This window comes from Notolabrus celidotus, chromosome 17 (genome assembly GCF_009762535.1).
Source record: "Notolabrus celidotus isolate fNotCel1 chromosome 17, fNotCel1.pri, whole genome shotgun sequence".
In the NCBI taxonomy this organism is placed as follows: Eukaryota; Metazoa; Chordata; class Actinopteri; order Labriformes; family Labridae; genus Notolabrus; species Notolabrus celidotus.
The window spans coordinates 23325171-23342070 of NC_048288.1; the positions used below are offsets into that span (position 1 = coordinate 23325171).

Genomic DNA, 16900 nt, shown 5'->3' on the forward strand with positions numbered 1-16900 from the left:
TGATGTCTTTGTTAAACCCACATTCGAACACAACGTCTCACTGTCCAGCTCCTTAATTATGCTACTTTGCGTTTAATCTCATGTCATTGATTGTGTTCAATAAAAGACGCTGTAACTGTACCTCCTAGAAACCTCAGGCTATCAACAAGGCCATTGATATGATTGTGCTCGGCCATCAGGAAGGCTTATCGTTTCTTTGATAGCTGCTGTCAGAGAGCCAGAGAGGCTTTGGCAGAACAAGATTTCAAACTGTGACACAGAAAAGTGAACAGAAAGAGAGAGCCCCTCCTTTGCTTGTAGACCAGAGGAAAACCACTGATCTGTTGTAAATGCTGCTTGTTAGACAACTTGACTAAGATCTCAGGAGAGATTAAGCGATTGAGGAGTACTACCCGGGGGCTGGGTTGATTTAACAGCTGTGAAACTTGGGGTGCTGGTCTGGCTAAATTGAGAGCAAGCGCCCAAGTACTGAAGCTACAGGCTTCATTGCACTGGCCGTAGGATTAATTCCCAGTCTTGGCAATACTTGGTGCACGCAAGCGGCAAACTCCGGTCTCAAACGATGAAGTCAATGCGGAAGTGATATAAACTGCAATACATCAAAAATCCGCTTGAGGCTGGCTGCAGAAACACTGGAAACCACATAGATATGAATGGGAAAAAGACGATCTTTGCAGCATTAATAAACATGTTTACAGCCTGGTTCAAAAAACGGCTTGGCCCTACAACGCTAATCTCTCTAATGGCACACACTGTACGGGGGGTGAATTTTTTTCTAACGTGACGGTTAAGAAGATATTAAGATTATGAGTTTTGCCCAAATAAGGACATGACTGACGTGACTCCCGGTCGGGAACACACAGCCATTGGCTAAGAGACTCACACTACGTCACACTCTGCCTAGTTGAGTTCCGCATTACCAATATGGCTGCTGCCGTCGATTTGCTTCAAAACAGCTCTTAGGAACAGATGGGTGACGTCACGGATACTACGTCCATATTTTATACAGTCTATGGGTGCACGTCATCCCCCTTTCTCACCCCACATTTCCTGTCCCTCTCAAGCTGTCCAATCAAATGAAGGCAAAAAAGCCTCCTTTAATCAATACGTACATCTTGTGTCATTTGGGCCACACCACTTTATAGATTCTTACTCATACAAAAATCTTGATCCAGGAAAAAGAAGTAAATAATGTTTCCACTTTTTTTCTTAAAGCCCAAGGAAACATGTTCAACTGTCTTTGACTCTGTGTCTGTATGACCTTCATATATTCCGTTCAAGGTCATGATGACCAACATCACACTTTTAAAAGTTTATTTTTGGGCTCTCTTGCCTGGACTCAGAGGTAGGATGATGGAAAGAGCAGGAAATAGAGAGTGAGGAAGGACGCACGACAAAGGGGGCCACAGGTTAGAATCAAACGTGGGTGGGCCGCATGCCTTGAGGACCTCTGCCTCTGTGTATGGGACGAACAATTCAACCGCTAACCCAAACCTAAGCCTCAACATTAAACTTTTGGCACTTTTTACAAGAGGCCAGATAACAGATATATCCATTGACCACTGTTACTCGGCTGATATCGGCTTATAGCTCATTATTGTTATATATGATTTGATATGTGCCAATACAAACACTTAGAAAAAAATTAAATAGAAAATAAATAACGATTATATAAATTAATAAAAAAATAATTACTAAATTAATATTATATATTTAAATAAATAAATAAATATTTTAATTTAATACAAAAATAAAAAAGACAGTAATTGAAGTGATTTCGAAGTTTTGTCATGACTTAGTATTTCTTTATAAAGAGGAGCAAGCTTTGACTCCATAGTTTACAGGACTTTCAGCAGCTCATGTAAGAAAGCAGCTCAACAGAGCAGCACATTGTCTGCACTAGAAATGGTCCACATGTATGATAATGTTCCATAAACTTTAAGAAAGCTTATTTTTTTAAAGAAGTAGCCTTCAGAGAACCTTTAATGAGATTATCAGAACAAAGTAGACTCACAATCAACACTGAGAAAGTGTCCAAATTAAAAATATCAGCTTCCATACACTGTGAATGAGAGATTTTTTCTTCCTTCTGAAGTCATTATCAGTATTTGTATCAGTCTTACATTCTAAATTGAAGCTATATTTGGTTCAAAGAAGAGTGAAACCATTTATTTAATAAGTCATTTGTTGTAAAAATAGATACAGTGTTATTTGTTATCTGTGAATTGACTCATTTGATTCATCTCTTTGCAGACAGAATGTTACATCTGCACATACTGTCCTCCTGTGATACATCTCTGTTATCATGTTGTACTGTCTTCGCTCAGCTGGTTCTTTTTGAACACTTGTGGTCAAACTGTTTTACTTACTGTGACGGCTGCAGAGTGACGGGGAGCTTTTCTGAGGCTTGTGCCGGCCCTTATCAAAGGGTCCTCTGCACAGTAGCACGGTGTTATCAAGCTCTTATCAGCCTCTGATGATTAATGACCTTCAATTACGGCGTGCTGCACAGCTTGAAATCAAGAAGCGGGGAAATGAAAAGATACAAAGATAATGTTTGAACAAATATGTCAGTATGTACTCCTGTGGTTGTTGTCTTAATGCAGTAAGTGTTTCCACTCAGTTCAGGCCATGTGTTTTTCTCTTTTAGTGCTTTAAGGGGCTATAGGTACTTGAGCGGTTTCCAGGATATCCTTTATTACTTCTTAGTTAGCAGTGAAGCATGTTGACCTGTGTTTTATATATTTCTTTCATTTGCAGTTGCAGAAACAGCCAGTTTAAGAGGTCAAAAGTAAACTTCTATTCGATTATGTACATCTAAATCCCAGAATTTTCAAATGAATACTTCTTGTCATGTTAGCTGCATGGCTGTCACTGTTTCATCAGTTGATCCGCAACTCTGGACCCGGATTGAAATATCTAAAAAACTATTGAATTGATTTAAAACTTGTGAAGAAATAATGATTTCCTTGAAGATAAATTTGAGTAATTTTCATGATGTCACAATTCTTCTTCAAAGTGCAACCATCACAATACATCATATTTTGTCTTTGTCTTATTTATGGCTATAGAAGAGCAACAAAAGACTCTTATGGGCCTCAGGCTGGAAGGCTAGGTTTCTAGCTCTGTTAGCTAATCCCAAGCGGCAACCTCCGGTCTAAAAATATGAGTCCAATGCGGAAGTGCTAAAAACTGCAGATCATCGAGGATCCGCTTGAGGCTGGCTCCGGAAGTACCGGAAACCACATACACACCAATTCATAAAAGCCGATCTTTACAGCAGAAATAAACCCGTTTACAGTCTGGTACAAAAGACGAGTGTAGTCTGGATAGCTCATTTCTCGATCGGCACACACTGTATGGGAGTGAATGTTTTTGTAACGCGGCAATTTTGAAGATATTGAGATTATGAGTCTTCCAATGAGAGGCCCAGCTGACTTGATTGGCAGGCGGGAACACTGTAGCTGTTGGCTAGGAGGCTCAAAGCCCGCCTCTTTATGTCACAATCACTCCACAGCATCAATATTGCTCCTGCCGCCGATTGGTCTCAAAACAGCGCTTCAGAAACAGATGGGTGACGTCACGGATACCACGTCCATATTTTATACAGTCTTTGTACTGTACCTTAGACTGCATTTCATGTCGATGAATTACTCTCTCACAGTAACAGGACCTCAGTGTTCTGCTTTCTTATGTCATGTGTCTCCTCCTCTCTGTGAACTAACCCCCACATCTGTATCTGTCTCCAGGTTATGCTGCCCAAAAGCTGTCTGAGTCCCAGTGAGAAAGAGAAGGGCTAAAGCCACACAGATCCACACCAGCTTTCCAGTTAGCTCTCCAGCAGCGACTTCACTGTGGAGCCATGAGCAACCCCGGCGCTCCAAACAAGATTACAGATGCTGTGGCATCAGTTATTCACAGCGTGAGTACACAGGAGCGCACACATAACAGTCTCAGTCTGCCCTGTCGGGTCAGATTCGGCCACATGATACAACACATGAGGAAGAGTTTGTGACCTCGGTGACGAGCAGGTTAAATGGTATTTAAAGCAAAGCGAACTCTCCAAATATGCAGTTCTGGGTCTTTTTACAAAAGTTTTTCAGCTCCAAACTTGCCTTTTATAATTCACATTTTGGCTGTGATGGTGCACATTTATGCTGCATCAGCGTCCTCAGTGCTCTCTGGCATCAGACTGTATGTCTTTTGGACAGTATTGTTCCATCCAGAGCAGTGTGTGTACAAATCTAGTCACAACTTGGAGCCAATTCCCTGGTAGAGAACTTCCTACTATGAAAATAAAATGTTCAGAGGCGCTTTAAATCTGCACAGAGCAACTTCTGCTGAATTTCCCTTGTCATTAGAGTACTGAAGAATGTCTACGGCTCCACAACTGAAACCGTTTCCTTCCTCTTTTCTTTAATTCAGCGTCTTTACCAGTGTTGGAAGCACTAAAATAATATTGGCTCATAATGAAAAATGTAATTGTAAGGCTGCTGGTGGGGTTGATGTGATGAACACAGTGCCCAGAGTGGCAGCTGGTCAGCAGCCAAGGAAAGCAGCATTCCTCAACTTAAGTGGCTCTAAACAAGTTCACCTCAGGATGATTAGGATGCTGTGGCAGAAAATATCACAAGCTTAAAGGAGCAATCCAAACCTTGAGCAGCCTCATATTGTTGGATATTTTCAATTTGCAATGGTTAGTGAGTTCCAGGAGTAATGTGAATTTAAATCCCAGAAATGTTTAGCTTGATACTGGATTTAGCAAGCATTTCTTGTTGTTTAACTTAAATTAAGGGCTTCTATATTTCCCAGAATCTCTCTAAATAGCTTAATTTAAAAATATTTTTTGTGCCATTTGTTGACAGTGCAGGTGAGTAGAAAAAGTCATGTTTACAGCACACCAAAATGAATAAATAGATAGATAATTAATATGATTTTCTCTTAGTCACAAATCCAAAAGGCCACTTCAGACAAGTTTCACCCTCTGATAGTTCTTTTGAGAGATAATTTCTGACTGAAAAATCACACACTGTTGCTCAAACTGTCCATAAAAAGTAGCAGTACAAGAGTCCAGTTGTTCCTCACCACAAAACACCAATGTAGGAAACCTTACTTTCGCTTAGCTTTGCATTTTTTTTGTCAATGTGTGTTCAGCTGCTTCCCTTTCCAGTGTTGCAAAATGTATTGACCAAAGAGACACGTCTGTATCTAACTCCAGGGTTTTCCTCTCTGGACACAAACAACTCGAGTGCTGTCAAAGTCTGAAATGTTACCCTTACAGTTCAGACTCAGAATGCAGAGTGTTCGAGAAGGGGAAATCTATGAAACTTGACTACAGCTCCAGGAAAGACAGGCTGGAGACAGAGAGGCAGATTTAACCACCTCTCATATTTTGTTTTGCTATTCGGTTGACTTAGTGCATATTTTTATCACCATCCATTTTTCCAGGAACAAATAGTGCAAGTTAATTCTCAAACTACAGTATGTCACAAAATTACCCCCATTTTTTTTTAAACCTCACACCAACAATCACTATGTTAACATAAATGATAAATGTAAGATAAATACTGTAATGCAAGTTCCAAAAAATCTCTTTTATTTTATTTTTTACAAAATGACGTTTTTTATTATTGTAAAAAAAAATGAATTAAAAGTCAATGAATTAAAAGGTTATAACATATTCAAATTGATAGTGATATAATGGCACATCTTTGTTCTGCATGACACATAAATAGACCCATAAATTTAATATAATGCAACATATGTATTTGATTGAATCCTTTGTTTAAGTCATGATAAAACCTTTTATTATTTGCCCACCTCTTATAACACATTTCACTAAAATTAAGAAAACCATAATAAAACATGTACACACATCCAAACAAGCATAAATATCAACCTAAACAACCCCTGTTTACTTCATATCGTGTCAGGATTTTATCTCTGTACATTTTCTCAGTTTTGATTTGTCGTATTGAAAACACATCTGCTCAATGTATCAATGCAAATTGAATTTTAACCAAGCGGCAACCCCCGGTCTAAAATTATGAGTCCAATGCAGAAGTACTAAAAACTCCAGTTCATTGAGGATCCGCTTGAGGTTGGCTTCGGAAGTACCGGAAACCACATACACACCAATTCAAAAAAGCCGATCTTTACAGCAGAAATAAACATGTTTACATCCTGGTAAAAAAAGACTAGTGTAGTCTGGATAGCTCATTTCTTGATCGGCACACACTGTACAGGGGTGATTTTTTTCCTAACGCAGCAATTTCGAAGATATTGAGATTAAGAGTCTTCCAATGAGAGGCACAACTGACTTGATTGACAGGCGGGAACACTGTAGCTGTTGGCTAGGAGGCTCAAAGCCCGCCTCTTTACGTCACAATCGCTCGACATCAGCAATAATTTTGGTTGTAGACATTAAAAACAACACCATGGCCGATTATTCTTGTCTTGCCGAACAGACAACAGACTGTTGGCTTGTTCCCCAGCAGCCATCTCCATTGACGAATGAATGAATCCAGAATCCAGAATGCAGAAGTGAGAACAACTGCGGTTCCTTGAGTGTTGAGTTGAGGCTGGTTGTAAGGAGCACATGTTAAAATGAAAATTCTTACAGCAGGAAAAACAAACAAAAGAAAACACAGTTTGACTCATGATAGCTTATTTCTTCATTCTTCATTCATATCAACTGTACGGGGAAAAGCTGTTGTCCATTTTGGTCATACTAAAGCTAGGAGTCATGCACAATGTGTCATAATAATGGGCATGGATGATTATTAGACAGATGGTGTTATAAAGACATATGATAGGATTAAAACAGTATAGTTGGTTTACAGTATTTGCATATGCTTTGAATCAGTTACCCCTCATGTGTTCACCAAAATCTTGTCAAATAATGAAGAAAAATAACTCTCAGAATGCTTTTTAGTCCAATGTGCACTTTTCAGGATAAAGATAGTATCAGCTTCTAAAAGGACTACCAGAATATAATGTAGAGATCTTTGATGAAGGTGTTAATTGAATCTCTCAAAGAGATTCTGCAAAGCCTGTAAGAACCATCATGACTTAATTGCTCTTTATAGCCACTACGATCACTAAGACAGTTACCTACCATTAAACCTGCTTAGATTGTGGACCAGGGTATGACTTTGCTTTAATTTATTTTGCCAACAGGTAGTCTGGTGACTAAAGGGCTCCCTGCAGATAAAAATGTTTGCTGTGTGACGGTGCCTTTACTGTTATTGGTTGTCCACTTGGCTCCAACTCTTGCTGGGTTAATTATTATCTCTTTAACAATGTGTGTTTGTGTATGTGTACGTGTGTGTGTGTTCAGGGAGAGTTCAGATAATCCTCTCTGGATTTTTAGGGGCTAACATTGTGAAACTGAGTAATGTCGTGGAGATCTGCCCTGGTCATGTGACGAGGGTTAGCTGAAATGGGAAACAGATTGTAGTCCATAAAAGTAACGGCGCCTTTTTCTTTTGACATTGGAAAGTAAACTGTTATCTTAATACATTTTAAAGCTGCAGCAGCCTACCGGTGTGTATCAATGGACTATATTGACTATCTGATCTCATTTAAGGTGAGTTTATTTAGCTTGAAGGACCTGAGGCAACGTGCTTAAAGCGTGGTATGCTCTCCGTTTCTGTTTGTGATGTTTAGTTTTGTTCTTATCATTTCCTGCCAGACATTAAACATTGTCTTAATAGGGCAAATAGAGATTGAAGCCCATAGGTACTGTCACTTTGTTTAAGGTAAATTTAACCTCAACATGAACTCTGCAGCTGGTTAATGTTCACTTGTGCTTGTGCTTCTTTGATGTGCTTTTACTTACTCAACAGCTCATTGACTTTTCTCAGCCATTAGCAATCCAGGGTAATAATTATTACCTAATGTTAACTTAATGTGTCACTAGTTACATCCAGTCACCCCTCTAGTGTGTGATGAATGGTGAAATATTTCTTTACCACAGGGAGCAAGAACAGCACCCCGGAGTATTTCAGCCATGCAAACATCGGCTCCTTCTGTAAAACAGAAACTATCCAGACCGCCGCTTATGTTCCTTTTAAAGGAATTATAAAACCCTTCTGAAATATTCCTTTTACGTTATTTTTAATTCATTGATACCATGCTCATGTCAGAATTGTTAACATGAGGCATGAGCCAGTTACCTTTTAGCATAGCCTAGCTAGCAAATGGGCTGGAAAGAGGAGGGCACATGTTTCAGAGACCAGTGGGAAGATTTTTTTGCTTTGAATGCAGCCAAGCAAGCAGTTTCCCTCTGTTTCCAGTCTGTATACCCAGTTACTGTTTTTGGCTTTGCTTTGACCTTTACATGAAAATCATTTCCATGCCAATAAGTAGTGTTAAATAAGAAGTATGTTCTTAAAGCTGGGGCTGGTAGTCAGATTTAGATACACTTTTTGTTATACTGGTTAAAATGATCTTTATGTCCCGATGGCAATCAATACATAATGTGTTCTTAAAAAAGAGTGAAAAAAAGCTGCTATCTACAGCCGGAGTAAACCTGGGAAAACAGCAACCATTCCCCACCTTCTGCACATTTCCCTGGTGTGCACTCCCTGTCCCTGTCCCCTCTGACCTGATGAGGTACTTTGTTCAGGACTGTAGTCCAGATCAGAGTCTGAAAAGCTCTCGCCACGGGGGCTCTGACAAGCAAAACAATTAATGACACTGTATTATATGTATTATAACTTTTCTCCTGATATCGTGTCGCCGGTACAACTGGATAATGCTAGCATGACAGTTGTGAGTATGAACAATAGCCTTCATTGTTTGTGTTTTTAACTTTCACTATGATAATGTTTTGGTGTTTTGATGCAAAACACAAACGATGTGCTGAGGACCGGTTTTGAATCAGTCACGATCATATTGTCACAAATCAGCGGCACTCGTGCATGTGAGTGGGGGCATCATTTTGGAGGAGCTCCGAGGGGATGGGGGGAAGGGTTAGACGGAGTCCTGTTGAAATGCTATGTTCAAATTCATGCTAGTTTTCCTTGACTACTAACCCTAGCTTTAAAGACATGTTTTCTAAGTAACTGGTGTGGAGATATTGTTAGCTTTAGAAAAAGCTAAGCTGGCCCTTTCCCCTAACTAACCTATGCAAGATATGTAGCTTTAGCTAAATATGCACAACAGTGTTAGCGTTCATGGCATCCATTCCTCAGCAAAAAAAAGAGAATGAGATTGGTTTATTAATTGTTGAGATACCATTTTTAAAAAATTGTGCCTTTGGTAAGTTATGAAAATGTTTTTTCACTAATACAAATTATTTTATTTTACATTTCTTTGGTGCCTGAAAGTACAAGACTATCCAGTAGAAAATTTGCATTGATTTCCTTTTTGTTTTTGTTTAGTCATCTCCATAGACCAAAGCCTCGACTTGACATCACTAATTGTTATCTGTAGAGGCATTATGAAGCCCAAAGATGAGCATTGGCATTTTGGGAATCCTTACTCCAACCAACTTTGAGCTAACCTAGAAAACGGCAAAGAGTTGGAGGTGAGGCCACAGCTTAGCTGTATGGAAAACCTCTACAACACCCACATGTCAGTCAAATGATTTTACTAAGTTGACCTAAGTTATGCTCAATCATGCATCATTTTATATATATCAAAATGGATAAATTTAAAGTTTTAATAAACCATTTTAAAGTTGTTATGAATAAAGAAATAAAGTACAGGGACAAAAAAGATTATTATATTTTAGACTAGGCTGCTAGCATGTTTGATTCTGCTTTTAAAATTGGGCATTTTAATATGAACACCAATGGGATCACCTTGGCTTTTGGAGCCAGCCTCAAGTGGACACCTGAGGAACTGCAGTTTTTTTTCACATTGGTGTTATTTCTCAACACTGGTGGCTGCCACTTGGTTTCACCGTGTTTTGACGCCCCTTTCAGCAGTTTGACCCCAAAGTTTAGAACTACTTGTTTTGACCACAGCATGTACCCTAACTTATGTCATCACTTAACATTGCAATAGTGAGATGTAGTGAGAAGTGCAACCCATATCAGTGACTGTCACTGACACATTTGCTGCCTTGGAAGTGACCCACCATACCTCAGAGGGAAGAATCAGAGCAGTACAGTTCACACCTCCTACCTATCATGTTTTATGACTTTTTTTAACCTCACACACTTCCTGTGAACGCGGAATGGAAGGCACCTCAGCTTCCCCTCCCTCAAGTGACTAAGAGTTTATCAGTTGGAGATGTTCAACACAGATAAAACTAAGACATAAAAACCACTGCCCCCTGCAAATGGTTTCCTGTCTGGCTACTGAAAACACTCAAAATTATATTGAATGTTAAAGCTGTTTACATAAAGACCAACACCCAATGCTGATATAGTCCAAAGGTTTCACCATACAATAAGTACAGACAAAGAATTGGAGACGTACTTCCTGGTCCCTGAATGAAAGAGTCACAGTATATCATGTCAACTTTATCACTTCAAGCAGCAAAAAAGGGAAATTTAATTCATGATGTAACAGGAAAGTTGGTAAAACTTGCCCACACATTGCAACATTCACAGTTTTCATCATTAAAAAAAATGGGTTACAACGAGGGGCGGATCCAAGGGGTGGGTTGGGCCAACCTTGAAATTTGATTGGCAAATCTTATCGGGCTGGATTGAATTACAACAGATTAATAGCTTTCTTTGCATTCAGTACATTACATTTCTTTTTGTTAGTACTTTAAACTCTGCTTTTGGGCATCCATCTTCATTTTGAGTTATTAGAATTAAGATCCAATGTACTAGCAACTAGATACTTACGACACTTCATACTTAAATGCAAGTAGTTAAAGTATAGAGGTGATGTGGAGAAAGAAAGGGCAAATAATGCTATTCATTCCTGTGTTCAAGCACACTTACTCCAGTATAAGTCAGCTCCCCAGTCAACGATGTCTCAATCTGCCCTCGGTTACATTTCTCATGCTTCTGCAGAATAAGCTCAGAGCATTTTGTACACTTGGATCACCTTGCAGACTTGTGTAAAGATACATAGGAATGCAGTGACTCAGCTACGAGTACGACATGATCACGGCAACATCCTACAGCCAACAGTATCTCCCCCTTTCCCCTCCAAGTGCTGACTGTGTGGGATTTGAGCCTACCTCACGACACAGATAATCTCCTCTGCTGCCTCCACACAGTGTAGTGTCCGCCTCTTACATAACCCGGGCCCTGCACATGCACAGCACGCTACTCTCTAAAACTTTTTGAACGATGTTGCTTCACATGATTAAACCATTTTCCTTGCAGATGCTTTCCTTTCATGCATCACTATGTTTCAGAACATTTCAGCTAAAAAGTTAGAGAACTCCATTATTTCTTTTCATACAGAATTAGCCCAGCCTGGAATATAATTCAGAATAATAACCAGATTTCATGAACTTTCATACAAGCGTTCAAGTCTCTCAGGAAGAATTGTACTGACTTTGATGACCCTCTCAATTTGCCTCTCACTCTATAAGCTCTTAGTTCTTTAGCTCCATCATCAGGTAAAAATGTTAACTTATTCAACTTATAACAGTTAATAGCCATCCCCATCAGTCTTTATTGTAAACATAAATCAAATAGAAGCTTGCTCAATATTTCCTTGCAAATAAAACCAACATGTAAACAAGTTAGCATGCAAATGTTAGCTTTCAGCACAAATTACTGCTTTGCTTAGTAATCTAACAGAAATACTAGGACTCAGGGGCGATTCTAGGGTTGGATGTTTAGGTGTGCTGAGCACCAAGAGAGCTACCCGGCCAGGCAAGATAAATTTCACTGTTTTGTACATTTTAATGCAATTTCATTCCCACATTTGTGAAAGAAAAGTGTAACACTTTTGGGGAAAGTCTATGATTAAACCATCAAATCTGATAAAGGTTATTTAAATGCTGAGCCACAGCAAAAGAGAAATGGATTGGAATCATTAAAGAAACATATGGTAACCCTAATTTCTAGGGAAAGACAACTCATTTTGATGCAGCATCTCCTCAACATATACATAAACAGTATGTATGTTTCTGGAGTAAACCAGCCCCCTATAGTGAGTACCAAAAATACCACAAATTGACAGTGGAGTTATTTTTTGGACTAACATTTGAAGTGCAATGCACAACATGTAAAACACATTCACAGAAATTGACTTTTCAATGTTTTTCTCTACATTTTTCCTTCTTGTCTGTATTATATAATTTGATAAGTTTTGCATGCCACTATTCTCTGTTTTCTTACCTGGTTCTTCCTGATCTTGCATTCTCTCCTCTACTTCCCCTTTTTCATCTCTCCCTCTTTGGACTGACAAAAATATACATATAGATTGTATTCAACTAGATGAAAAATAGGAGCTGCTGTATTTTTGTTGTTAAAATATTTCATTTCAACCAAATACTGTATGGTTTTGAAACTTATCTAGATGGTTAAAAAGGACATACAGTAGAAATTTTTTTTTTTAAATCTCTCAAATTTTAGGGGTGCTGGGATTTCATTTAGGGATTCTTCAGCACCCCCAAAAATGGGCTAGAAACGCCTATGCTAGGACTTGTTAACCAGCGTTTCCTTTGGCACTATTTTCCCAAAAAACTTTGACAAAAACATATAGAACCATGAATTAACATTGCTCTTATAAGCACTTAGTTCAATATGTAGCATAATGTGTTTTAAAGTGGAGATTAAAGTGAACCTGAGGTTTTGTTCCTGAGTTTTTCAAACACAGCCTGTCCTCTTTAAGCTTGAGTTTGCCTTCAAAGAGAACAAGAGCATGGTTTATTCCACACAGACACAATGGGCAGGCTGGTGAAGACAGCAGGTCAGTTGATACAAACCTGATTAGAGCATCACGAGGCTTTGATAAGCTTTGGCACTGAGATACCTGCAGCTTGTAATTCTTTAATAGAGGTGTTTAGGGCTACAGCTCCATTTGTCATGGCACATGTCCCTGAGGTTTGTTGTCACTAAAACATTAATCGGGATTAAGCTTACTTTGCCACAAGTGAAGTGAGGCCCTGAAACTCCTTTCTCTGTTTAAAAACTACAACTCTTTAGTCCCAGTTGCCTTCATTGTCTGGTCCGTTTTGTTTTTACTCTGCTCCCTGAGGCTTGTTTTTGCACATGGTGTCGGTTGTGGAAAATTCTCTCGCCTCCTTGAGAATCCCTCACACATCTCTCCCACCTCTAGGGATTCACTGTGAAACCGTGATATGAATGAGAGCTCTGTAAAAATAAGCCGAAGGATAGTGTAGCAGCTCACATCTGGATGGGATTGTGTTCTTCACTGTTTTGGATCAGTCATCTTATTAAATTTTGAAGTACTGACATAACTTAGTAGAGGTTCTTCTCTTTAATTTTGGACATGTTTTGATTAAAGTAGCAAAGTTGAGGTTCAAAAGAGACTTATAAAATATTTTCTTTTGAGGCTACAGAAATCTGTTCTGCTACTTGAAGTGATTTTTGTGCTTCAAACATCTGAATGTGTTTCGCTCTAAAGGACACACAGGTCAACATATAGTTTGTGCAATGCTTTTCAGAGACTCTTGTTTATCTCTAAGGAAAAACGTTGGATGATGAATTGAATCTTGAGTCAATATTGAATGTGTGCCCAAAACAACTGACCTGTCCTTCCACTTGTTTCCTCTCATAGGTCTCAGCTTGTCCACAGTTCAGTTCAGGGTCTAAGGCTTCTGTCACCTGTGTGTGGCATGTAAGCACAGAACTCTTCATGGCTGCTTGGGTCATGGGAATCAGTTTTTCCTCACTGTCTTTGGACATGCTTTAATGCATACACATTTGTCGAGCTATAGATATGTGGATGGACTCCTGAGTTTCCTGTTTTTTTCCATTTCCATTTTCTTGTCTTAATTGGTTTGATTGGCTTGTTAAAAGTGGAATAGGCAAAATGCCAAAGTATATTGTGCTTTTAAACTGCTTCCAGTTATTGTACAGCATGCGAGTAGTTTATTCAAGCTCATGAAACGTATTGATCTGATTTGGTGTTTTATTATTGCACAATTTAATTTAATAGAGTATAATTAGTTTGACTTTTGAAAATCAGTGTTGGAATAATATTTGTCTACATGTGAAAGTAGCACCACTACAACGTGAAATGTCTCAATAACAAGCAGCTCTATGGAAAAGTATCATCAGTAGGACTATTTTTAGCCCACAGTAACACCACTCTGCATAAAAATACCCTATGTAGCTGATGCATAGGGTATGTTATGTTGTTACACTTAGTTTCTGCTTACAGATGTTCCAAGTGTCTGTTATAAATAAATCCCTCTATAAATACCACACACTGTATAATGCAGGTAAACACAGGGATGGTGTCTGGAAGTGTGTTTCTTAACAGAGGGATGGAAACCTAATAGATGTAGCCACGAGAGAGAGGCTAATTCTGTCCGTTTATTGACATCCCGTAACTTGAATATGTGCCTAAAAGCTGTATTTCGTATCAAATTGATAAACCTGACTGCATGTTCAACCACATTTAAGCAGAATAACAATATCCAGTCAGACTCTTCCTTTATTTGACACAACAGCTTGAGAAAACAAGCTCTTTCTATTCATACAAACTCACTTAACGATCAACATCTGACAACTAATTTGAAGGAAATAACGGTCACTGTCGCACGGTGTCTCCAAAGTCCACTGCAAAAGTTTAATATCTTGAACGCTCTCTTGGCGTACTATTTCGGCATCGTGTTTTCCAGGTACATTGTCTATTATGGAGAATCACATATGAATGAATGGACTTTCGGTTTCCTTGCCGCCTCTGTACACACACAGGCATAAGTGGCAAGGCAAGGCAAGTTTATTTATAAAGCACCATTCACACAAAGAGCAATTCAAACAGCTTTACAGAGTTAAAAACAAATACCAGAACAGTAACAATCAACAAAAACATACAGCAAGCACTTCAATCATTAAAATGTTATATGCAACCAGTTATGTTTGATCCAGAATCACAACTGATCTTGTCTTAACTGAAATGAACCTTTAATTATTTGATTTTTATTTAAATTTTATATGCAACCAGTTATGTTTGATCTCTCTCTCTCTCTCTCTCTCTCTCTCTCTCTCTCTCTCTCTCTCTCTCTCTCTCTCTCTCTCTCTCTCTCTCTCTCTCTCTCTCTCTCTCTCTCTCTCCCAGAATCACAACTGATCTTGTCTTAACTGAAATGAACCTTTAATTATTCGAATTCATCTCAGAACTTCTTCCCAAGGATTAAGACTCACACATTGAATCTCTTCTGTGTCGAGTCACAGCCCGAAGCTGGCTCAGACCTCTTGACACCCGCGCAGGGTGCCCCTATGCCCAACATCTAATTGTAGATCCAATATCGGGTTCATTCCATAACGCCATACCTTGTCAGAGACGGTTCGTTAAAACGCCATAGAAAGCATGCACCTGTAAGCTTCATTCATATGGCACCTTCTTAACACACAGCAACTCGGAGTGCTTTACATAGGCACAAAAAATGTCAGATAAAAAACATTAGATAGAAATAACAATGAGGAATAACAAGCACAATGGAATATATTTAAATAGATTATTACATGTGAAATATCTAAGTAGATACAGTGGGAATCAGATGGGTCTAAGTGAGTTTAGATTACAAAATGTCTTTCAAGTCCACCACTGAAAAATAAAAGTGCAACGGCTACATGAACCAGTTAACCCTGGGTTTCAGCCCTAAAAGAATAAAGATGATAAGGCACTACTATATTACCCTTGTTTTTATTAGGGGTCACAAAGGTTGAGAATCTTGAACAGTGCATCAAATGATAAAATCAAATTGAAAGTGTCTCTCTGTAAAATATTAATCTGAAATGAACGTGTAGTTATTGCTGTGATATAAGTGTTGTAGAGGAAAAAGTAAATTATTATTCACAGAAATTTGGTATAGCACAACAAGATGGATATACTGACATAAAGAATGCAATTGTAGATTAGTAACGGTCTTTCTGTGTAGATTTTTAGCAGTTTGTCGTGCGAGTCGGGCCTAAAATCTGCAGGGAGGATCAGAGTAATCATACACCATCACATGTTTTCTGCTACTCCCTGCAGCACGGGAGAAAACTCAGTCTTTGTCACGCAAGTTGTCCTGAGAACCGTTTGTGGGAGAATCTGATGACATGTTACCCCCTGAGTTTTTCCCCAGTCAGGGCTCACTACAGGATCTGACTATCTGGGCTGCAGTAGTCATGGAAACATTTACTCTGCTTCAGGGCGGCTAAAGCACAATCCTGTTAGCTTGAGTAGATCCACTTGCCAGTTACTCAGGCCAATCCTTATCACAATATCCCTCCGGCAGAGCAGGGCACAGCAGGGCGCAGAATCCTGCTGCAAGAAAACAGATCCCTTATCACCACATGATCCCTGTCACACCTCAGTGTGGACAAAGAGTAACTGATCAATGCACATGGTGATTGTTTCCAATTTGAGGCTCCTTGTAAGGAAGGCGTGTATGAGAGAGCTTGTCATGTGATGCCCTGACTGTGTCGTATTTGCAGAACCAGAACTCCCTCTAGTGTTGGTTTCAGTCAAAGACTCTCAAACACATGGTCCAGGATTCTGGTCTGCAGGTTTTGACACGTATACGGTCACACTGGAAAGAGAGTCAATGCAATATAGTGTAACGGAGAAACCGTTCAATCTTTAATGTGCTGTTAATTGACACTATTCACCCACAATGCAGTGCACAAAGCTAATTTAAAGCTAATTGCCGAATATGACGAAGAGCTCAGACAGTCAGGGGGACAACAATAACTAATGATTTAAGGCAAATGATTTCCCTGAATATTTCATACATTTGTTGGTAAATACATTTTAAAGTGCTAGTTCATTTATTTTTGCGTGGCTCATTTTTCAT

General features: G+C 39.1%; 1 protein-coding gene across 2 annotated transcripts in view; it reads left to right on the forward strand.

Annotated features, from left to right (window-relative positions):
- slc4a2b (solute carrier family 4 member 2b) overlaps window positions 1–16900 on the forward strand; it is a 58602-nt gene that overhangs the window by 18562 nt on the left and 23140 nt on the right. For both annotated transcript variants that reach the window (XM_034706386.1, XM_034706387.1), the window contains exon 4: window positions 3750–3922. In XM_034706386.1, the coding sequence (XP_034562277.1) occupies window positions 3863–3922 (60 nt within the window). In that variant the 5' untranslated portion in view covers window positions 3750–3862. The remainder of the gene's footprint in view (window positions 1–3749; window positions 3923–16900) is intronic.